Source organism: Pomacea canaliculata, linkage group LG2 (genome assembly GCF_003073045.1).
Source record: "Pomacea canaliculata isolate SZHN2017 linkage group LG2, ASM307304v1, whole genome shotgun sequence".
Classification (NCBI taxonomy): domain Eukaryota; kingdom Metazoa; phylum Mollusca; class Gastropoda; order Architaenioglossa; family Ampullariidae; genus Pomacea; species Pomacea canaliculata.
The window spans coordinates 19,253,859-19,276,874 of NC_037591.1; the positions used below are offsets into that span (position 1 = coordinate 19,253,859).

At 36.4% G+C, this 23,016-nt stretch overlaps 1 protein-coding gene across 8 annotated transcripts in view; it reads right to left on the reverse strand.

Moving 5' to 3' along the window:
- Positions 1-3,931: 3,931 nt before the first annotated feature.
- The window catches only part of LOC112556925 (phosphatidylinositol 4-phosphate 5-kinase type-1 alpha-like), a 66,424-nt gene continuing 47,339 nt past the window's right edge, over positions 3,932-23,016 (reverse strand). For 3 of the 8 annotated variants that reach the window (XM_025226385.1, XM_025226388.1, XM_025226384.1), the window contains 3 exons: positions 15,648-15,838; positions 8,224-8,393; positions 3,932-7,654 (listed from right to left, as the gene is read on the reverse strand). In XM_025226385.1, the coding sequence (XP_025082170.1) occupies positions 7,643-7,654; positions 8,224-8,393; positions 15,648-15,838 (373 nt within the window). In that variant the 3' untranslated portion in view covers positions 3,932-7,642. Of the gene's footprint in view, positions 7,655-8,223; positions 8,394-11,967; positions 12,932-13,899; positions 13,994-15,647; positions 15,839-17,449; positions 17,513-22,448; positions 22,543-23,016 lie in introns of those variants that run through there. The other 5 variants (XM_025226392.1, XM_025226389.1, XM_025226387.1 and 2 more) reach the window with 4 other exon arrangements.

A 23,016-nucleotide genomic window follows, 5' to 3' on the forward strand; every position in this document is an offset into this window, starting at 1 on the left:
ATAAAAAAGTATTCAGAAATATGTAACAGCTATTGTTTATTGTCACAGTCTGGGCCACCTAAAGCCTCTAAATCAGTGGTTCTTAACCTTGTTTGAGGTACCTAACCCACAAGTTTCATATGCACAGTCACCGAACCCTTCTTTAGTGTCATTACGAATTGCGGGTGTGGTTTGACCTCCGTAGTGGAGACTCCGCCGAACCCCTGAGACCAACTCACCGAACCCCTAGGGTTCGATTGAACCCCGGTTAAGAACCACTGCTCTAAATGCATTTCCTGAACTTGGAAATGTGTGATCAGTCAGTATATAAAAAAGAGTAAAGCATGTCATACACCTCTTGTGTTGTGTTCAAGTCTCCATGCTCCTGTTTAAACTTGAGATAAGCAGTTTCTAACACAAATGGGTTAAGGAAATAAAAAGCCATGTGCACTTTCTTTCCCTTTTTCTTAAAAAAAATTTAAATAGTGATTCAAATTTTAACCAAAATGCCTGTCATAAAATGTGATTCAATTTAATGTGTTTTTATTTTATAGTCATCTCTCCCCACCCATCCATTCACAAAAACGATCCTGCATGTTAAACCAAGTGTATGTAGAAAGCTTTTGAAACTGTTACTTGAGAGGTTTATAGTTAAAAAAAACAACTCATGGTTTTGTTTCCAATGATGAAACAATGACAAAACATATATAACTACAAAATTCACACGCATGAATAAACACACGCATGAATTCGGCGCTGAGATGTGAGAAGCGTCTGAAATACCTATGTCTAGCGAGCAAAGGAGCTTTGGAGCGATCTACACAGTGGGTCCCTGCCACGTTCCCAGTGGCTAGAGAACCGGTACCAGATATATCCGAAAGACTGCTCGCTGCTAACCAATGCAAGGCCCATGAGATAATCATGATACCAATAACATGCTTCTTATATATTGTATTTTATTGTCTTCTGTATTTGAAGTGTAAGTGCTTCTATATACAATATTTTTTTTAATGATCAGTCAGATGGTTTGACCCACAGAGGTGAAGAGCACACGTGGTGCTAGTGACCTAGTCTAATCACTTTCATAGTTGTTGCTGTATGGATTGTCTTGCACATTTTTGAAATTGTGATAGTAGCCATAAGGCAGAAATTGCTATGAAATTAATTAAAAAAAAACACACACAGTGATGGTCATCAGAGCTAGGGACTCTTTATGGACTTAGTGATTGGTTATTCCAGAGTTAGCAGATCTGGCTACAGTAGCTATCTCTTTTTAGCTGTCAATTTGTAAGGAAGGGAGGAAACTTCAGCAGATGAATATTGGTAGTAAAACTCTTTCAGCCATGTCATATGATACAGGCAAAAAGCTGAGTGCATATTCAACTGTTTGCAGGAAAACGTATCTGAGACAGGCCAGCATGTGACCAAGATGTGCAAGTTGAGTGAAAACTCTACATCATCACATTTGGTAAACCCTTAAACATCCACGAAGGTAGGTGGCTGTTAAGATAATGCAAATGACAGATATGTTTATACCCATCTGTATCATGCAGGTTCCAAGCAAGCTGAAAGCAAGCTGTTCAACATTCTTCATTCTTCTCTCTGCCTTTTTGTACATGTGTGAGCATGCACACAGTGGCCTGTGGTTTTTTAAAGTACTTTTTTCATTCCCTTTTTAGGTAAAAGCAAATAACTGCAGGCAACAAATGCTGCTCAATGAGGCAATCAGGACATTGCACCACCAGTCTTCTATAAGCTGCATGGCCTCTCTTTGTGTGCATGTGTAATGCACAATTATTAGTACACGACATGAAACATAAAGTAAAATAGGGGTAAAAGGCCAACGAGTTAGTTGTCTGGGCAAGCATTAAACTTGCTTTTAAAGCAAGTGATCTATGATGTCTCGCTGTACACCATAATGAATGATATTCCCAGATAGACTAGTCTATATATGAACAATGCTACATTGTCCTTTGGAAAGCTTATGCATGTGAAAGAATTTACACCACCTACTGGTCCCGAATAAGCTGAAGAGGTTGACAAGATGCTGTAAGATAGGCATGAGTCTTCAAACTCTCTTTGTATTTCAGTACAATTTTGGAACATTTTCTCAAGTTCAATAAAATCATGTGCTTTGATGCCAATCTACACTTAATGAAATCTTACTGATTTAAACTTAAGTTCTTCATTGAAAAGTTCTCAAAAGAATGTTGGTAAATTTTAATGACACCAGTAGCAAATCCAGAAATTGCATTTAAAATTTAAAAGACTAAAGCACAAATTGCTTTTTTTGGACACCTCAGTGCAAAAATTACATTCATACGCATATGATACAGATTTGAAAACTAAAACTAGAAAGATTCTCAATTTTTCAATTTCCCTTAGAGCTCCCTAGTCATGGACAGAATTTGTATGCTTTAGACTACAATTGTTTTAACTGGAAAAAAGTGGCATTCAAACTTGTTGGGATTTTCAATCCACTACATTTCTGGGGCATGTATTAGGCTGAAACACATTTCACCAACTTACAAAGCAAGTAAACACTTCAGATGCCAAAAAAGCACATAATTTATAAGTGTCAGCAAATGATGAGACTAGAAACTTGTTAGGTCACAAGTCCTGAATATTCCTGAGTTTCCATCCCTGACAGAAAGGAGTCCAAATAAAGTTTGTCAAGTAGAAGTCATGATGCTTTTGAACAAGTACCATTCTCAATACAGCCTGTGATTAACTGATTTCACTTCGGTTGTTATGAAAATGACACTGTCAGAAAAAGGCATAGATATCTGTTATTAGTAAGGCTGCCAGTAGTGCCCTGCCAAAACAGTATCTGTAACAGCATGGCTGACATTATTTTCTTGGTTAGCTCTTGTATCTTGTCAACTAATTTCTCACTGAATGTTAAATCAGCTTGCAAGGCTAGATTCTTTAAAGCACTTCAAATTATTAGTACTTTGCTTAACTCTGCTTTAATCTTCTTCAAGAACAGACTAGTCTCTTTAGTTCATTAACTAATGCCCATGTAACAATATAGATATACCATTCAACTATGATATCAATCTCTAAAACTGCTTACATGTATTTAGGAGTCAATGTCAAATGCTAATTTGTAAGTCATATGGAGGACAATAAGATGTCATTTAAGTGTTTATAAACCAATTTTGAAATCTTTATGCAACATATATTTCAGGCTCAACCTTGTGAGATTCTACTTGTAGCACTTATCATCAGTCTTTGTGACTCTAATCATCAATCTTTTTTAGATGGAAGAAGAGACTTCAGTATCAGTCATGAAAAGAAAATGTGCAGCATAATGAACAGCATGGGACTTCAGTCATACACTGTTATCAACCAATGGGCATAAACTATTATTAGAAAAATTGCACTCTGGCTAAATGCTGTATTGAAAATTGACATATCACAGTATAGGTGAAAGTGGACTGCCAAAGAGGACTAGCTGATTACACAAATCATGGGTTGTGCAATGAACTAGAAGCAAAGACTGCCATAATAGACACACTGTCTGAAAGTCTCTCAGACATGTGTACCATTTTCCTGTCTAAAAGCTTTCATCTATCACTTCTTTTCTAATGTGCACAAATCACTTAATTTTTTTTAAACAAACATCATCTACATAACTGCAATGTAACACTATGAATGAGTAACTGAGGTAGAATGAAATTCTGAGAGAACTATTTTTAGTGTTTTGTTTCAAAAATAGATGAATGTGGTAATGCTTATTGCAAGGGTGTAGAGGAGGATGATCAAGATGTGTCTATTAGTATTTTGCCAATTTTAGATAGTAGAAGGTGCTATCAAAGAGAAATAATGGAGACAAGTGCAGCCACGCTAGTCACCATGTAAAGAGACAAGCTATATCACAATATAGATGGCACATAGGAGCCTCCAACATATCACAATACAAATGGCATGCAAGAGCCCCATTTTTTGCACAAGTATATTAACTACACATGACTCTAGCTAGCAGTGTGTGAATTCACAGACTGACTAAAGTGACCTATTCAGCTGACATAAAACAATGCCTGGCACATATCTGTATGTCTGCAAGTGCATTTGTTTGTGTGTGTGTCAGGTTGTGGTGGTGGTTGGGGGGATATACATGCAGTGAAATGAGTAATCGGAATTATTTCAATATGTTGATGCAGTGATTAAAATTACAAACCTGATATAGAAAAATAGTCTAATAATTAATACAAATAAAAACTAGTTATACATATCACTCTTGTGCCTGCGAAAAAAAGGATGAGTGTGAATGGTGAGGATTTAAAAGCCCAGCATGCATGATATCAAGCAATGCCTGTTTATGATCCAGTATGTTCAGCCATCTACATGGACAACAGTGGTAACATGCACACATCTGTAAGCAGTTGATCACATCTCCTGCTGTAGTCACCAACACCAGATGTTTGATATGTTAGGACTTGATGGAAAAAGATTAGTTTCATTTGCATGTGGTAGGTCCACTGTTAATGGTTTGCAACCTTTTACTTTCTGTAATAAGTCGTGGTACCATGGCGAATGGGATTGGGAAATTGTCTAGTTAGACCAAGGCAAGTCTTGAAATGGCTGCCTTCTGCTTCATAGCCAAACGCCACTTATCACCACTGTCTCCCCTTAGTATAAACAGGAGACATCAACATTTTCTGACACATATGATGCTTTCTCCACTCATGGCAACTAATAATCATAAATTAGCACTTTAAATATATCTTACTGTACAACATACATATGCATGGCTGTTTACATGCTGCTATCTAAAGGAATGCTGACATCATGCTCATGTGCTTCTGATGAGCATATATATATATCCTTTTCTTGAAAGGTTGACATTAAAATGTCATTCAGTTGAATCATGACAAAATTTATGGCACAATTTACTTTGAGAATTAAAAAAATTATGGAAGTGGAGTGATATTCACTATATTTATCATGTATGACAATATTCCAGAGCACTAGGGTGTCTATAGACCACTCAGGAAAGTCTGTTCACTCTCTGCTATTTTTCTGACATGATTGAAACCAGAAAAATCAATCAATATGATTGACTTGATGGCTCTACTTTCCTGCCAGTCTGTAGTCAAAATGATGTTGTATAATCATAAGAGAAAGAATGAAACTGATGTTTCTGCCAACTGTGTAGCATGGAAAATTTACTAACAATTATGACTGCAATACAATGTACATTACTATCAGTAAATTTCTAGTAATAAATGGTATAATCTGGTGACAGAGTATGCAAAATTAAAATGTGTATCAGCATCAGGTCTATAAGCTGTAGCTTGTAAGAAATTTACAGTAAAACCTGCCATGTGCAGCCCCTCTGACCAGCAGACACCTCACGTTGGGACACTTTTTGTACTTATGAATCCGTTTTCAACTCAAAACAACTTTTGATCAACAGACATCTGATGAACTCTGATTTGGATAGAGATTCCAGGGACAAAATTCCTCATTTTATGCCATGAGTAGCACTTTTTGCTTAGTTTCACAGCAATGTTGTCCATTTTCAAATAGTGCAATGCCACTGGTTTATGTTGGTGGGTGTAGACTGGAGGTACATGTATTTGTCAGTTCTTGAACAGTTTGTTGTGTCTGTTTGCAGTGACTTCCTGTTAAGAAAGTAGAAAGCGTGGTCATTTTATTTTAAAAAAGCAAAGTATTGAGACTCTTTTATTCAAATGAGAAAACTTTATATCTCAGAATTGTGTCAGAGTTATTAAGCACTTAGATCAGGCAAAGTCCAGATGAAGCAATGTATTAAAGCTACAGATTAACATACTTTGTTGCATTAAGCATTCTGTGGTTGAGGCCAGCTTTGATACCAGCTCTATTCAACTGAATGAATGTGAATGGCATCCACTTCATTGTCTGAATGGCTGTGAATGATGCAAACAAGAAGTGTGATACAAAAGGGAGATGCTCACTGGGAGAGATGGGTTTGTTGGAAGAGAGAGGTTAGTTGAGAAGTGAGCTAGAACTGTTCAGAACAAAGAGAGCAAATTGGAAGTTGAGTTCTATCAGTATTAACTATCAGATAAACTTCAGAGGCAGATTTGTTTTGAGTTTTCCCTGGTTGGCAGTGGTTGCAGGCAGCTAGCAAGACAGTTGACAGAAGTAAAATAGTAACAGTAATAAATAAAAAATTCCCTTTGAACATATTTTTAATTTTAGCATTTGTTATATTTTTGTAAAGATGTGCTGGGGCATATTTTGCACTGTAATAAAGCTGCTTTTATACCATCTTATTTTGAGAAAGCCTATGCTATTTCTGGCTTTGAAAATGTGGAAACCTCTGAGAGAGAATCTGTCATGTAGGGACAGTTTTTCACTGAGCAAAGAGTGTCCCCACATTGCAGGTTTTACAGTACATGAATTAATATGTATGACCTATTATTAATTATAGCTTGGTCTCACCTTCTCCCCTGCTCTTGCTGTTAACTGGTTATGTTTATAGATATATACACACACTCTTGAAATTGTGTAAAAAACAGCTTTAAAACAAGAAGTTGTAGAGATTCCTGTCTGATAACAACTTACACCTGGTTTGTTGCCTTTATACTTTCATTTTATCGCTTTTTCTGGCACCCAACAGCTGTTAATCTTTAAAGAAAAAAAATCATATTAATTCATTTTTTGTATCTTGTGACACTTTAGCACCCCTCTCTAAAATATACTTCAGCACAGGCCACAAATAAAGATCAGCAAGATGTTATGGTAAGGAAGCATTAACTCGCACTGTTCAGGTGTTGAGACAGAAAAGAGTTCATCAAAATCCATGAATGTGTAAAACTCCAACTTGGCAGAGTCATCATTATTTGAAATGTGGCAGTAATTATTATACTGTTTAAAAACAATTTAATTTAAAATTTGGCAAAAAAACTGTTTTGCAATTTAATACTTTAAATGGAACACATTTCTTTATTGTTCTGTGGCCGTAAGACTTTGATTACAATATACTGTAAGCTGTGTGCAGACAAATCACTATGATATCCATGTGACAACGACAGCTTACATTCTATAAAGCAATCACTGTTTATCCATGCACTGTCAGTGCCAACACAATTCCTTTTCACTACTAGACAAAAAAAGAAAGTTCTTAACCTTTGGCACCAAACAGGTGTGAAGACCAAGCTAGCATACAGTGGAATTATCATCAACATAACTTCCTGTTTCACTTTCAGGAATGTAGTGCTAAGACAAGCCATTAAAAGGCATTCTTAGGATTCATATTTAAAATTTTTTCACAAGAACTGCTAAATTATTAGTTATGAATTCTAAGGAACTATGCAAATGTTGATAAACTAAATAATAAAATGCTATGGGGGGAACAAACAGTATGGATTTCTCCTGTTTTTCTTGTCCTTGAAAACTCAAAGGGCTCGGTGATACAAATCCTGCTAGAGATGCTGATGAAAACTCTAAAGCTAGTGTGAAGCATTATGCTTCAGATATGACTGTCAACAGCTAAGTTGTCCTTACAATTATCATGCCCACATCACTGAACCTAGAGAGGGGCGACTGACATTGAATACGTTGCAGCTGCTGCACAAATTAGAATAACATTATCACAGAGCTGGGAGACAGGCTGCAGACTTCTGGAAACATGGTGCAGTGCAGATTCTCTTGGTTATTGGCAGCCAAGCTATAAATGAGTCTGCAAAAAATAAATATATAAAATATAAATTTTTAAAAATCAAACAAAAATTATCGTAACAATTGTGACTTATGTTTCTACAGGATTTTGTGTTTTGTTATTTTTTTTTATTATGTGAACCTCTATATATACATATATGGACAAACAGAGTTATTAATCCACGGTTTTGTAGGCATGGAGGAAACAAGATGTTCATTTCTTAATTTACAGTTTGTCATTAACTCCTTAGCCTGGTGGTTAGTGTGCCTGTGGAGCAGAAAGCATGATTAGATTTCCTAGACCCCTGAGCAGCTGTTCAGTAGAAGTGGGTAGCTAACACATCAGGGGATATAGGTGGTGGAAGGAGAAATTTGTACTCTGCCTTCTGCATATCTCAATATCCTGAATTTTTCTTTTTACTTAAGGATAGGCTTTACTTTCATCATAAGCAAAAAGGTCTTACCCCAAAAGAGAAAGTACCAAATAAGGGTCCTGGATAATGCTGATATATCAAAGCAGACCACTCCCAATCAATACCTAAATTCTGATGGTACACGGCATGTACCAGAGTAAGATCAAATGATACCTACCACTTCTTCTTTTTCTGAACCTTGTTCCAAATTTTCTGTGTGTATGTTTGAGGTCATGTCCAAGTTCCCATCGCTCAGTGACGCAGTATCCATCACATGATATCGACTAGGGGACATTCGATGAGGGCTTAATGATGGTGAAAGACCACAATCGGAACTGGGATTAACATCTGCACAAAAAAATTTGTCATTCAAGCTAAGAGGATCACACTTTTTTAAAAAACACATATCAACAAGGCCAAAGTCAGATATGAAATGCAGAATACACCTATTTTTTTATTTAAAGGTTTACCCCACTACAAAAGCAGCTCACATTGCTGGCATGGGTCACTTTCCATGGGTACCATCAATATCCACATTAAGTTTAAGCAACTTTCATCTTCGACAACATAAACCTCAATAAATATATTTTATTTCCTACCGCCTCTTGTTAAATATCTAAAGACATCAAACAGAAGATATTTTCAAAAATGTCTGCACAAACATTGAAACTCAACCACTTTTTTAATTCCAAAAGCAATCAGTCATATTTGTTCTCTCTAGGACCTATAAATATTGAAATCTTTACTGATCTAAAAGGCAGCTGTTCCTGGGCTTTTGAATGATGCTGAAATATGTAGCCATAGTCTCATAGTCAGAATTCTTTTGTCATAAACAATCAACAAAATGGTAATGATATTGTGGTATACCATGATAATGAATGATTGTATGGCATAACATTATGGAGTTACACCTAATTCAATTACACCCCTATTTGGACCACCACTTTGCTGTGATCAGGGGGTTTGAATATCTCGATGACCCTTAAAACTATACTGAGAGGAGTACTGGTACCTGGTCAAGTCACCCATGTTGGACAGATCAAGGGGATGAGTGGTCCTCCAGGTTACAAGGCGTTGGACAATGGACTAACAATTCATTCAAAAAGATACAGTTACAGAAACAAACTAGAGACAGCCCATCAAACAGTGACAGTGGAGAGGCAGGTAAATGGAGTTATGATGGTTGGTGACCAAAGTCACAAGAATCCAAGAAATGCATCTATCCAGGGATTTCGTGACTTCATGACCACAAATAATTAATGAGGTTAAAGTGAAGGCCATCGCCTACAATTAACAAGCCAGGTTTTGGTCATCTACCTTGCTTGTAATTTCATTTATAGCATTTTGAAAACATTCTAGTTCTTTACAATGAATATAGTTTCTCAGGAACATTCGGATGACAGGCTTGTTCAAATAAGTGATGAAGGATCTGCAATTCTTGTTTCTGAAGTGGGATAATGATATGAATCAGTAGCCGAATGATATTCACAATTACTATGTCCTTTTGAAGGGTGTCGACAGCCAACAAATGAAAAATTAAAAGAGTTTAAAAAGTTTTAAATATATTGTTGGTGGGAAGAGTTTATATATATTGTCCGATGGATGATTTGGATTTTTTATCATTTGAAGTAACATTTCAACAGCTCAAAACATCACGCTTGAGTGTTAGTCACTAAAAATGGTACTGTGGAAACAGCAGGCTGCATGTGCATTGCAGGAAAAGACAAGGCTTGCAGCCAAGCTACTGTAATATTAAGGAAGCCAAGTAATTTTTAAAATTCTGATTAGCAGGCATTACGACAGTGCATGTTGCACAAATGTATAAACACATCAAATCAGTGGAAAAAACACAAACACATTCATAAAAATAGAACATAAAATATGTAATATCATGAAAGTAGAAGATTATATCTATTTCAAGAAACCTATAAAAATTCTTCATGTATCCCTTTAGTAGAATATGTCTGCAAAATGTCTTGCATAAAAATTTCCTACACTGATAGGTGAAATGAAATGGTAGGATAAAAAGGAATCTGAAATTTAGGCACCTGGCTTGTGTTTCCTTTAAAGGACATTTGCCCTCAGCAGCACATGGTAAAGACTGTGACGATGAGATAGTGTTGAATGAGTACGTTCTCAGAAAGCAGCAATGCTTGACAAAGGAGAAATGTTTGCTTGTTCAACTATAAGCAACTTGTTTCACACTAAAAACTATATAATTTCTATGTACGTCATTGCTGACTTATCTACACCAATGTTTGAAGCTTCTTGAAGCATGCCTAAGGTGCTTCAGAATCTATTGTGAATTTCTTAACCTAAGACCTTATGTTGTGTCAAACCTTGAGCATGTGACAATATTACAAAGTGCATGGCAAATGTGGCATGATTCCCGGAAGATTAACCTAACAGCCAGTGCTGCCAAAAAGGTGATACCAAAACCTGTTGCAATCACATAAATAATGAGTTCATGTCATTTTATGTATTTTATCTTGCTTTTTATGTTTAGATACTGTTAAAAATGGATACTGAATAAACAACAGATTAATGGAAAAAAGGCATAATCTTCAAACTGCCAAATAAAAGTGACATAGGTGACATAGTGACAACAACTGATGAGGTATAACCCTATTACCACAAACAAGCAAAATCTTCAGTAGAATAACACTATGGCACGAGAGGGCAGCCAAGATGCTTGTTTGGTATGCCTATCTGAATCTTCTCTCTAAAGACAGCTTGCATGACTTTGTAAGTTTTTAATTTGTGAAATAATTTCTTATTAGTGTTATATAATAGCTATTAGAAGTAGGTAGGTACCAGCTTCTCAGAGCGTTCAGTAGATTTATCAATTAGACTATATGTGAGACAAAAATAGAAATATATACTTCCTTCTTTTAGATTTGTAAAAAAATTCTTTTGAAACTGCCTTTTTCTCTGGCAAAAAGATAAGGTTTTTTAAAAAAGTAAAAAGTTAGAACAGAGGTTTCAACAAGTACCAGATATGAATAGTTTATTATAACAACTCGCATCAACATGCACACTCACAGACATGTATAACAGGAGTAAATCAATGTTTGATTAGATGGTAGCGATTTATTTTGTGAAAATAGATACATTTCATGTAACACACATCAAAGTTAAATGAGAAAAGAAACAAACACATTTAAAGCAATCTTAAGCATCAATATAATGTTATAGGAGTGAGATATAAAAACCATTTTAATGGTTAAGGTACAGTGTATTATCAAATTAACATGCACAGAATATGGTACACAAACATATACCTCTTGTACCTCTTCTCAGTCCAATAGATTGGTAAGCAATGGCCATAATCATATATATTCTTTTCTCAGATTAAATCAAGTGAAAGATATAACTTTTTTTCAGACCTACTTTATACTAAAAGTAAGATTTCCAAATGCTGCTGCTGAAAAGCTTCCATGGTTTTAAAACATTCCCACAGATGTTCATCAAATCATAATGAGTGCTTCTTAATAATAATAAATGCAAAATTTGTAAAGCCCATATTCACAATCCTAAGGAGTATGCTCTTAGCGCCTAAGCACAAGAACAAAATATGGACAGCATACAAGGGACAGGAAAACAAACAAATAACATATGAACTCTAAAAGAATAAACAACAGTACTAATGAAGAATAAAATCAAATACAGAAAACACAAAGAGTACCCAAATAACAAGAACAAGTACTGAGAGTAATATGATATTGCAAAAGGAGGACAAGCAGGGAAGGGTGTGAAAAAGGACTAGCATGGTGGAAAAGGGTGTTAGGAGTAATGTTTACGGAAAAGGTGTATTTTCAGTGCACGTTTAAAGGATTCAGTAGTGGGTAGGTGGTGGATATGGAAAGGGGGAGAGTTCCATTGTTTCGCTGCACAATAACAAAAATCCTGTGGCCATATGTTGTTGTTTTGGTGACAGGAAGAATAAGATGATGATCATCAGATAAGGAGTTGTCTAGCTGGGATGTAAGGGAAGAGAAGTTAAGAGAAATAATCAGGGCAGGTGCCCGCAAAGAAATTAAAACACACCATAGACAGTTTGGACCGGATGCAAGAACGGATGGGAAGCCAGTGTAGAAAATGAAGGAGACTGGTGTGGTGTGGTCCTGTTTCCCTGCTCTAAACACCAGACATGCAGCAGACTTCTGTACTTTCTGGAGTTTGTGAAGAAGGTATTCAGGGCAGCCAGCAAGCAAGGAGTTGCACTAATCAAGCCTGGATAGAACATACGCACGTGTAGAGGGAATGTGAGGGATGGCGCTGATCTTGCATAGCTCATAACAGGCAGACTGACAGACAGCTGTAACTTGTTTATCAAGAGTCATGTCTGCAGTGACAATGAATCCCAGATTCCTACTGCAGTCTACAATACTAACAATTGAGCAAAATGCCAAGGTCACCATATATTCTTTATCATCCTGAGTATCCATCCCATAGTGATGGAACTGTCTCACCTCTTTCTGGATGTCTTTGAGTATAAAATATAAAACCTTGTCAGGCACTGGAGGTTTCTCATGGGTATGCTGTCAGAAAGACATTACATTAAGGTAGACGTGTGAGCATATCTGATACATATAAATATTAACTGTCCTTTTTCACAAAACACTATATTTATTTGGCATTTGATTTCATTAGGTGGGAAGGCATGCTTAAGTCTTTTTTTTTACTGCACTAGCAACAGTGTTACCTCTTAACAACACTATTTAAAGTCAACCATGGTATTAGTGGATGATGATTTTATGGAAGGGACGAAAGAGTGGTAACAGCTGTTAGTTGCTGGAATCTTACCCTATCAGCTGCAAGGGCCAACCCAGCACCTAAAGTTTTATCACAGTGATGAAGTCAGCTTTGTAAACAAGTGCTGCATTCTAAGAGAGAAAGTAGCACATCTGAGACATCATCTGAACTGAAACAATTGTGCACAAAAGACCCGCTGTGAGATTAAGATGAAGCTCAGAGACAAGAAGAATCTAAGGAGGAGGAGACAGAAGAGAAAGAGTATCTACCTTGTGAATATCCACTCTGGTGGCCTGAAAACAGGGTGGAACAAGGAAGGATAAAGTTTTTTTTAATCAGTGGCTTACAGGGAAAACCCTATACTAAGATGAAAGGTGAAACAGTCCACATGATTTCCAGGGTAAGCTTTTAAGCAGTAGACAAAACACAGCACTAGTTTTAGATGGTGAAAAGAGAGCAAAGGATCAGCAGCAGTTCTATGTGAATTCAGATTGCACACTGAAAGTAAAAGTTATATAAACTTTAAGAGTGTTAGAAATGTAATGTGTAAGTTTGTGATTCAAAAAGGCCAAGAAAATGGAACATGTCATAAGGCTAGTGTATAGTGAGCCTGAAGGAGACCACAGAATAAAGATCAGAGAGCAAGGAGGTCTGAAGGTAAAATGGACAGGGAAGTTGTCAGGTAAGCATGTACTGACATCAATGACAAAGATGATGATAGAAAAAGTTAAAATTGTATAACGTCAGAGAATGAATGCAAATAACCAGGAAAGGAGGCAGAGTGATGGTGGATACTGAACTATAATAAGGGCAATAAAAAGTATACAAATCATTATTGAGAAAAAGGAGAATGATTAACAAAAGCTGAGTACAGGAAGAACTTAAATGTGGAGAAATTTGACCTTAAATGAATATGGTTGAAAATACCAGAGGGGCTAAACTAAGAACATTAAGAGAAGCTATTACCAATTTTAAAATTGTGAAGGTATAGAATGCAGACAAGTAAATGCCTTAAGCATCTCCAGCTTGCAAAATTTAAAAAAGCATTATTTGCATTATTCTGTATTTAAAAACAATGCTTACAATGTAATATACTCACAGGTGGTTTTCTTGTTTGGGAGTTTCAAGAGCCTTTGATAGCATATTCAATGTAAGAATATTTCCAGGAATAAGCCTTGTTCGTGAAGTGAGCCCTATTATATAAACATTTCTTTTATTGCAAAACAGCCAACACACACCTTAACATCGGACAGCATTATCCACATGTTTTTTACAAGTACTGCTATAAGGTATCATTTCCAATAAATTCACACTTTTTTCCTGAGTCAATGACCTGCATTAACAGGAACAAATTGCTCCTAAGTCTAAAATAGTAAGTGATAGACAGCTAGTAAAATTCCTCCATTCGATTATATGAATAGGAATTATAATGAAAGTAGATGATTGTAACTTACCATCAATAAAATTGCCGCAAAAACTTCAGGAACGGATATGGGTATTCTGGGTCAAAAAATAGTTTGTATCTTGCTTCCGTTCATTGTTTATACCTTTCTTCAAAACTTTAGTGAAGAAAGTCCACGATTAACACCACCAGAGAAACTACAGAGCAATCTGCATCTTCTCTCACCATGTTAAATTACTCATTCTTTTATGTTCAGTAGTTGCCTGCTTCCGAGGATAACCAAGATATTGACAGTCATGACTGAGGCAAAACATGAACAATCTTAAGGAGAACAAAACGAAAGGTCATCACAATAGCCACTAACTCAAACATTTGCTTTCGACGCGTATCTCTCACTTTCTCTTGTAATACACTCCTCCATTTGTCAAGAGCCTAGCAATTATCATCAACTCATTGCTGTTGATCAAGAATCACATAGTAAATGCATCTTTTAAAATTTATGTAGGATTGGCTACACCAGATCCCTCTATTAGTCATCATCACTAACTCTTGCATTGTCTAGGCTTGATTACTGCAACTCTCTATTTGTTAGCCTCCTTTGTTAGAGAAATTTCAACTAGCTCAGAACAATACCACCTGAACTGTATTTCATCATGGCAAACTACTTCTCTGTAATCTGCATGTTGCTAGATCATCCTCAAATTAAAGTCTGTTAATGTATTTGTCAATTTTTTTCTTCGTTAGAAGATATACTACGAGAAACATAGCAAGAAAAATATGAAGTCAACTATATTAATAATAAATATAATGAAAAATTTCCTTCCCTTTAATAATAATTTATCAGTTATTATTAGTTAAGATAATTTTTATACTTTTTTAATCCCAGTTCTTGCTTTAGAAATTAGATCACTTGCCCCTGTTCAGAGAAATTTGCTTAAAGAAAAGATTTTTTTTTTATAGTTACAGAAATAAATTCTCATAATTTAAAATTTTAAATATGAAGTCTGTTGGTCTTTGTTATAGTCATTTAGACATGTGTTTCTGAAAATCACACACAACTGTTGATTTCCATACACATATATCAACTTTTGTTTGGCAGCAACACCAGTTTGGATAACTTGTGATGTAATGTTTCAGGTCCTCATTGAATTAAGGTAAAAAAACAGGTCAATCTCAAATTACTGAAGCATGAATTCCTGTAGATGGCTCAGCATCTAGGTATTTTCTATACTTCAGAAACATGCATTAAAGTCTCTCTCATACAGGCACACATGGATGCACACACACACACACAATTCCCCCTTCTCCATACACTCATGCACAGAGTTAAGCAGAGCAGCATACTACAGGATTTTGCAGGAATTGCTGAAACAAAACTTACATCTCATAGTCCTCATATAAGATATGCTACAAGTAAAAATTAAATGGAATAGCATGTCAAGTACCAAGCACATCACTTGAACAACTGGGACTTGATGCTGTGAAGCTGGGAGTGCCCTCCGTATGATCTGTGTGAGTTGGTGTTGATTCTGACAGACTCAGTGGTGGTGAGCTACGATGACTGCTACCTGTGTACCGCAGGCTTGGGCCTACCATCTCCTCAGACGGGTATTTAGATGAAGACATCATCTCAGATCTGAGATAAAATAAGCTAAACCTGTTAGTATAAAAATTGTGTAGCTACATTCTCTCCCCTCCCCCACCTCTAACACACACACACTCGCTTTAAGACACCGAAAAGACTGAAATTCACTACAACAACAACATCCTTTGCAGGCATGCACACGCACAATCTCAGTTCAAGGTGAAATGTATCTATTAAAGTGTAAAAATGATATTTTATGGAAATAAATACATCCACTGAATGAATACCAAATAAAAGGAAGGGATTCCCTACAGCCAAAGTAAAGTTTACAAGATGTGAATGACAGATTATCTAGTAGAGTGAGTCTCTGAGTAATCTTTTAGAGGAACAGTCAACTGATTCGACACAAGACTTCACTCTATGAATCAATCTTACTAGTTTACCAGTGAAAAAATAACTGATACTCTGCCATCACCTCACTGAATCAGTGTTCACTCACTTGCGTAAATGGTAGCTAAAAGTGTTTTTCTTGAGCAAAAGCTTCAGCTTCCCAAGTAGTAAGTAGCTCTCATACCAAAATATGAAAGTAAAAACTACCTTTCAAAAACAAGAGATTCTTGTGATATTTTTCACAAAACAAACTCTTGTAATAATGTCAGTGGCAATACTTTATTAATCCCTTAGAAAATTACACACCACCAAATGCTCCAGTCTCAAAGAGATACAACATAATCATATACAAAAGTAGCATGCCCATAGTACTTCCACATACGGTAGGTATTAATATTGTCAAGACAAACACGTTAGGGATATTAACTTGGCTTGAACAAGCCAAATGCCACGAACATACAGAATATTGCACAATGCCATTAACAACTTTAAAAGTTCACACCCCAGCGATGGTAGGGGCAGTGAAAGTAAGTGGTTCATCCGAGGCATGGCATGTGAATCTGGTATGTGCAGGGAAAAATTTTCTAACCACAGATTTGAGCAGACCTCAAGCCAGTGACCTACTCCATAGTTGTACATACTAATCACCAGTCTTTTCACAATAACACTTATAGACTAAAAATAGGTACAAATAAAACCAATACAATTCCAATAATACCTATAAAACTCCTCTTGTTGATGGTCTTAGTCACTAAGGTATCAAACTGCTGCAGGGATAAAGAAAGTCCTACATATAAGTAAAATAAATGTTACTTCATGAAATTTGCTGAAATGTTTGAAAGGCGGTCCTCTGGATTTAGCATAATACTCTGAACTTTTCAGATAGCCTTTGTCAACAATTGCTTCAACATGTCCAGGCTCTATTTGTCAGTTCAGTAATGCTGGCTTAATTAACATTATGAGCTTTTACATTCATCTCTCATTATAGGGATGTACATTTTAGCACAATGCAAACAAGCCTCATGGGGTGGTTGGTGGTTTAGTGGTTAAAGCACCTGTCACCTGAACAGTGAGAATCGGGTATTGGGGTTTGGTAGCTCAACTCCCACATACCTCTCTGGGAAAGTGATACCTGTTTAAAGAGCTGACTATAGGTGATTTGCTCTGGGCACTCCAGTTTCCTTCACTATATGTGTGAGAGAAAGACAGAGAAACTGAGTAGTTATGAATTGAATGATGGTGAATGAATTTTCAGACGCATCTGATACCTACTGATAAGCATGTGCTTGTGTGAGTTCATGTCTGTAGGTGACTTTGTTGGTGGGGCAAGGTGCCCTATAGAAAAAAAATTAGTAAATATGCACATCTTATTGGGTGGGAACTAGCTTGTAGCACATATATTACTTTGCATCCATAAACAAAATTTCTTGGTAGGACATATACCTGCATTAGTTTACCTTTTGTTTTCCCCATCATTAAAAGTATTTGAACGATGTTGTGACAGACCTGTGTGTATGTGTGAGAGAGTGTGCATACAAGTATTTTAACAGCCATTTAGATTACATCACCAACACACTAATATTCAGGCTACAACTGTTATGTTTCTGGAAACTTTCTTTATGTTGAGACTGGGGTGGGTGGGTTAATCTATAATTTACCCCATTAAAAGGTATGTACATCATTTTACCTAAAGATGTTAAAGTCTTCAAGGAACCATGACACACATTTACTTCTAAGTGATCTTTGATGATCATATATGTAAAAAGTGCTAGATAATCTCATCTGTCTTGGTAATAAGGTTTAAAAAAAAACCCTGATAAGACACCACAGATATGTGTAAAATAAATTGTTTGATTTTGGAGGGTCTTGTTCTCTGGATTATTCAAGTCCAAAAAGCAGGCAATTACTGGCTGCTTTTTTTTAACAGGTTTGAAAAAGCAGATCCTTCTTCTGATTACATCTGAAGACAGAGCGGGTTGTTGAAGCAGATTTAGTTCAGATCACCATAGATGTCTGTAAGCAAGAGTGAATTCAAGGTCCCTGGTCTCAATTACCTCTGTCCACAACTGTGTTCAGTCACTTGCAGCAACAGGTAATGATGGGATTTTTTAAGATCAAGTGCTCACAGCGTGCTCTTGCTCATGTCTTCATATGGAAGTTTAGAGCAACCAGTGATTCTCCTCTCAGATGCCAGTTCACCATTAAGAATGTCTTTTGGGATGCAGCCATTGTCATGTGGTAGCTATGTTCTAGCCATTGTAGCCTGCATTATCTAAGCAAACACGCTGGGAAGGTCAGCACATGATAGGGCCTTGGCATTATTCCTCCCTGCCAGGAAGTGGCTACTATTCCAAAGATGTTTTGCAGGTGAAAAAAAAGTTGTCTTCTCTCTTGTCTGGCATGTGTAGTCCATGATTTACTTTCATACAACAGTGTGCTGAAGACACAGGCATTGTACACTACCATCTTTGTCTTGATTCCCAGCTTGGGATCGATTCACACACCTGGTACAACAAACAGCCTGAGCTGGGTACCCAAAATTAAATTTGCTAACCTATTGAGTCTTGTTCCATTCTCTTCTTTGGCCACCAAAGCACATTTCCAAACCAATTTACTCTATGTTTTGACTTTCAGTGACCACTGATCAGCATGTGGTGTGTTGTCTCAGTTATATCCACAATATCACATGACATTTCTGTGCTGCCCCTTTAAGATGCAGTTCTTCCATTATTCTATTTTTACTGGAGACATCTGACATTTTGGATATAGTAAAAATCTTTCCATGAAATAAATTTACTTTAATTAGATGAACCATTCTTCTCTCACATGACTTGTATTTCAAACATTTCATGAACTGCTCTTTTTCTAACTCTGGCAATAGTACTTTCTGTAACCTGATGCCCCCAATTGGATATTGTTAGAATCAGCCTTAACTCCTCCACATTGTAAGCACAGTAGTTTCATAAAACTGCATTCACTGCTCCTGGAAATTATGCAGTGAACAGGATCTAGTGTTACTATGGATACTTATACAGAAATATGAAGCCTTGACACTGCCTTGATCAGGCAGCTGTTTTCTACAAATTCGAGTGGCTGGAATTCACAATCATTTACCATCTGCTGAGATGCACTGGTTTTTTTTTTTTTTTGTTTTTTTTTAACACTCATTTGATGTTGGTCTCACCTACACAAGTGAACACCCGCTTTACACTGGGGTTTCTAACTCTCAGTCTCTCTTCCAATGGCAAACCAGTCACTTAAGCACGCTGCAATCTTAGAGTTGTTAGAAATAACAATTTAGATCTCTTCCTCATAACCAAGACATGGCATTCTTGCTAACACCAATGGGCTATTACCTGAAGTCATTTCCTTGCTCTAAACCTGCTGGAAGCATAGCTGTCATCCAAAGATCATCACTTAATTTTTCTATAACTCTAGCATTACCACATCTTGTAATGCAAGTATTACTTGTGGCTGTTCATAGTTTAGTCCACTTGCCATGCATCTACAGACCCCCTCCCAGTATAAGGAATGGGCTTACAGCCTCAATATATCTTTTCGGAATTTTATGATCTACTGGACTACAGCGACACACTAAACAGCCCTTTTGTACATTTTAGAGATATGTGATTTGATACCACAAAACATGAAATTGTTGGTGTGATAAGTGTGTGTGGCTAATGACTAGACGACATTCACAGAAACATCTGCAAAGATTTTGCTAAGCATATTCCCAGAGTCAAAGTCACATACCTTTAGAATAATAATAACCAAGTGCACCTCTTCCAGGAAACTGTTCAACAAATGTCGAATGGCTGTAGCAAGGTGACACCACTTAATATAGTCTACTGCTTCACACCTACCAAAGGTCTTTCACAACTACTTCACAAGATCTCTGACATTCACACTTAACTAGCATTCAATACAAGTGATTGTTATACGCTGCTTCAAAAACTCCTCGGTCTCTAAGATATTTCTGGCATGTCACTGGCATGGCTGGATTCCTATCTGACAGACTGGACTAAGAGTGTGTTTGATGTCACCTGTCACTTATCTTGATGGTGTTCCCCAAAGCCCTGTCCTTGGACCCATTCTGTTTATTCTGTACACAAAACCACTGTCATCTTGCATTTAGTATAATTCTGTTATCAGATCTATCCTGATGACACAGCTGTACTGCCTCAGTTTGCTGTGTGCATCTCACTCTGCTGTCAGCACTCTAGAGGAGAGTATATGTAATGCAAAACAACTGGACAAAACGAAACAAACTAAAACTTAATGATGATGAAACAGAAACTCTCCTGCATGAAACAACAAAACTGACCTACAACTATTACCCAAAACTATCAATATGGGAGAGGCCAACGTTCCCTCTGTGTTTGTTGTCAGTCGGTAATCTTGGCTTCATTGTCACTGCTGACATGACTCTTGACTCTTGACAAACAAGTTGCAGCTAGTCTGTTTAATATGAGTTCCATAACAAAAGCCCCATCTGACATGTTCCCTCTCAACAAACTGCTAACACTCATGCCTATGTGTTTGTTCTATTAAGGCTTGATTACTGTAATTCCTTGCTGTGGAGCTGCCCTGCACATCTCATTTACAAACTTCAGAAAGCACAGAACTGTTCTGCAGGTCTGGTCCGGTCCTCAAAAAAAAAAAAAAAGAAAAAAAAAAGAAAAAAAGAAGGCGGGGGGCCATTGGACTCCTCTCCCTTGTTCTTTGGACTGGCTGCCTGTTTGTTCTTGCATTCAGCAGGAGTTGCCTGTGTTCTGCTTTAATTTCTTTAAAGATACTTGGCCTATTTCTCCCAGCTTCTCTTTTCCCACATCCCTTAAGTCTTTTAATTCATTTTCCATGAGTACTAAACACAATCCACTCACTGCCGTTAATATGTCCTCTCTTTCTTTTATATCTCTTGATTAGTCTGTCCTGGCAATATCCCCTACTTGATTATATTTTTTTCTTACCATTACCTCTGTCTTTTGTACTTCATCCTAATGATTGCCTATCTTTCTGTTCTTTCATGGACTACACATTAACCTGGCTTTTGTATCAAGTTTCTAGTGCACACTTCCATATGATTCTGAGATAAATAAATTGCCCATTTATTATTATTAAAAAAGCAAGCCACCATCCAAGAATCATGAAAATGTAAAAATTACTGAAGAAAGCAACTTGCAAAAGAGTGGTGGTAAATTTGCTAAATGCACTCAGAATGTACTGTAAAGATCACCCTTGGACGTGAGTGAAAATATGAAAACAACAACAACAACAAAAAAAAACCCAACAAAAAGCAGTTCCAGATAGCTTTTTAAGGTGGTCCTGCATATATTTAAAGCAGTTTTTCACTTAAGTGTTTAGAAGTTAGTTGCCCCTGATTGTTCTTATGTTTACAGCAGCAGACAAGAAAAACAGGGTCATATCTGCTACATAATTCATAGCATGGCAGGCTAAGACTATTAAAATGTTGTGCTTACACTTTTGTGATGTTTCTTTAGTCTTTTTGACATCTTATGTGATAACTACTTTATACTATCTACACTATAAAGTCAATACCTACTACACTTTGCTCAAGAACATATAAAATGCTTGAATGCACTGCCAGAACAAGCAGTGTAAGTTAAATATGGCAAGGAATTAGTTTATTTTTTTACTAAAAATATGTAAGACGTTATGTGGTTTTATCAGTCTATATGTATGTTAAAAAGCTTAAATACATGCATATTTATATTCATCTGCATATTTCAGTACAGAAACAACAGTTAAAAGGTTAGTTTTGATGATATGAGAGAAATACATTTTTCTTCTTCTTATATACTAGTTTTTGGACATTTTTACCTCGATCTCTATCCTCTCCAAATATGACCAAATTATGTATTTTATCCCAACTTGAAATTTCGAGTTGCTGACAAAGTCAACAACTGAACAGTTCAGTTCTCTCTCTAGATCAACAGCCAAAATCAGTCCAGTCACATTGGCTGTTACTTTATTTCCTTCTGCCTATAAAGCTATAAAGTTAATCGTTATTTGGCACTACAGTAAGATGTTTCAAATTGTTATTACCCTAGAGTGTCAGGCTAAAAAAAAGTCACACAAAAAAGACAAACTGAGAGTAGATTAAATACAGTTGAGAGTAAGTGGAATAAATACTTTGAATTAGCCAACTGGTTACACAGAGGCTGAGGTCTGCACAGAACGACAATGCAGACAAAACAAGAGGAAAAAATAGTTTCTGCCCTATACCCCTGCCTCCCAATATTTTTTTTACCTGCTCAGAGTTCTTCCTCCTACTCCCTCCCAATTGTCTTGGTCCCCAGTTCATCACTGGGCCATCACTTCGGTCCAAATTTCTTTGTTTTTGCCTAGAAGAACACAGATGCTGTCTCAGTAGAACTTCAAAATGTTAAAAGATTTAGCTTAATAACAACTTTTTTCCTTTTAAATCTTTGAAAAGTAAGATTATTTGGCACTGCTGTAAGTTTTATTACTCCGCCATTTGTGAACAAGCAAACCCTGTACTTGCAGTAATGCTTTAAATGATCTTTTGGAAAGTGACTTTTTTTAAAATATAAAGAATGAAAAGGCACATGACTATTTTTAAACAAAATTTACAATTTAAATTAGAGTTTCCAATTGGTAGAACTTGCTAAGACTCTGATGGAAATTAATGAATTTGACTACATAATACTTTGTGATTCTGCACAATATAAGAAAACAAAATGCTATATTTTGATGAAAAAAATCCAGGACATCTTTCTAGGATCTACATGGCAGATGCCTCATTTAAAAAATGTTGCAATAATTGTGTCACAGAAAATCTGCAGGTTATCTAATTT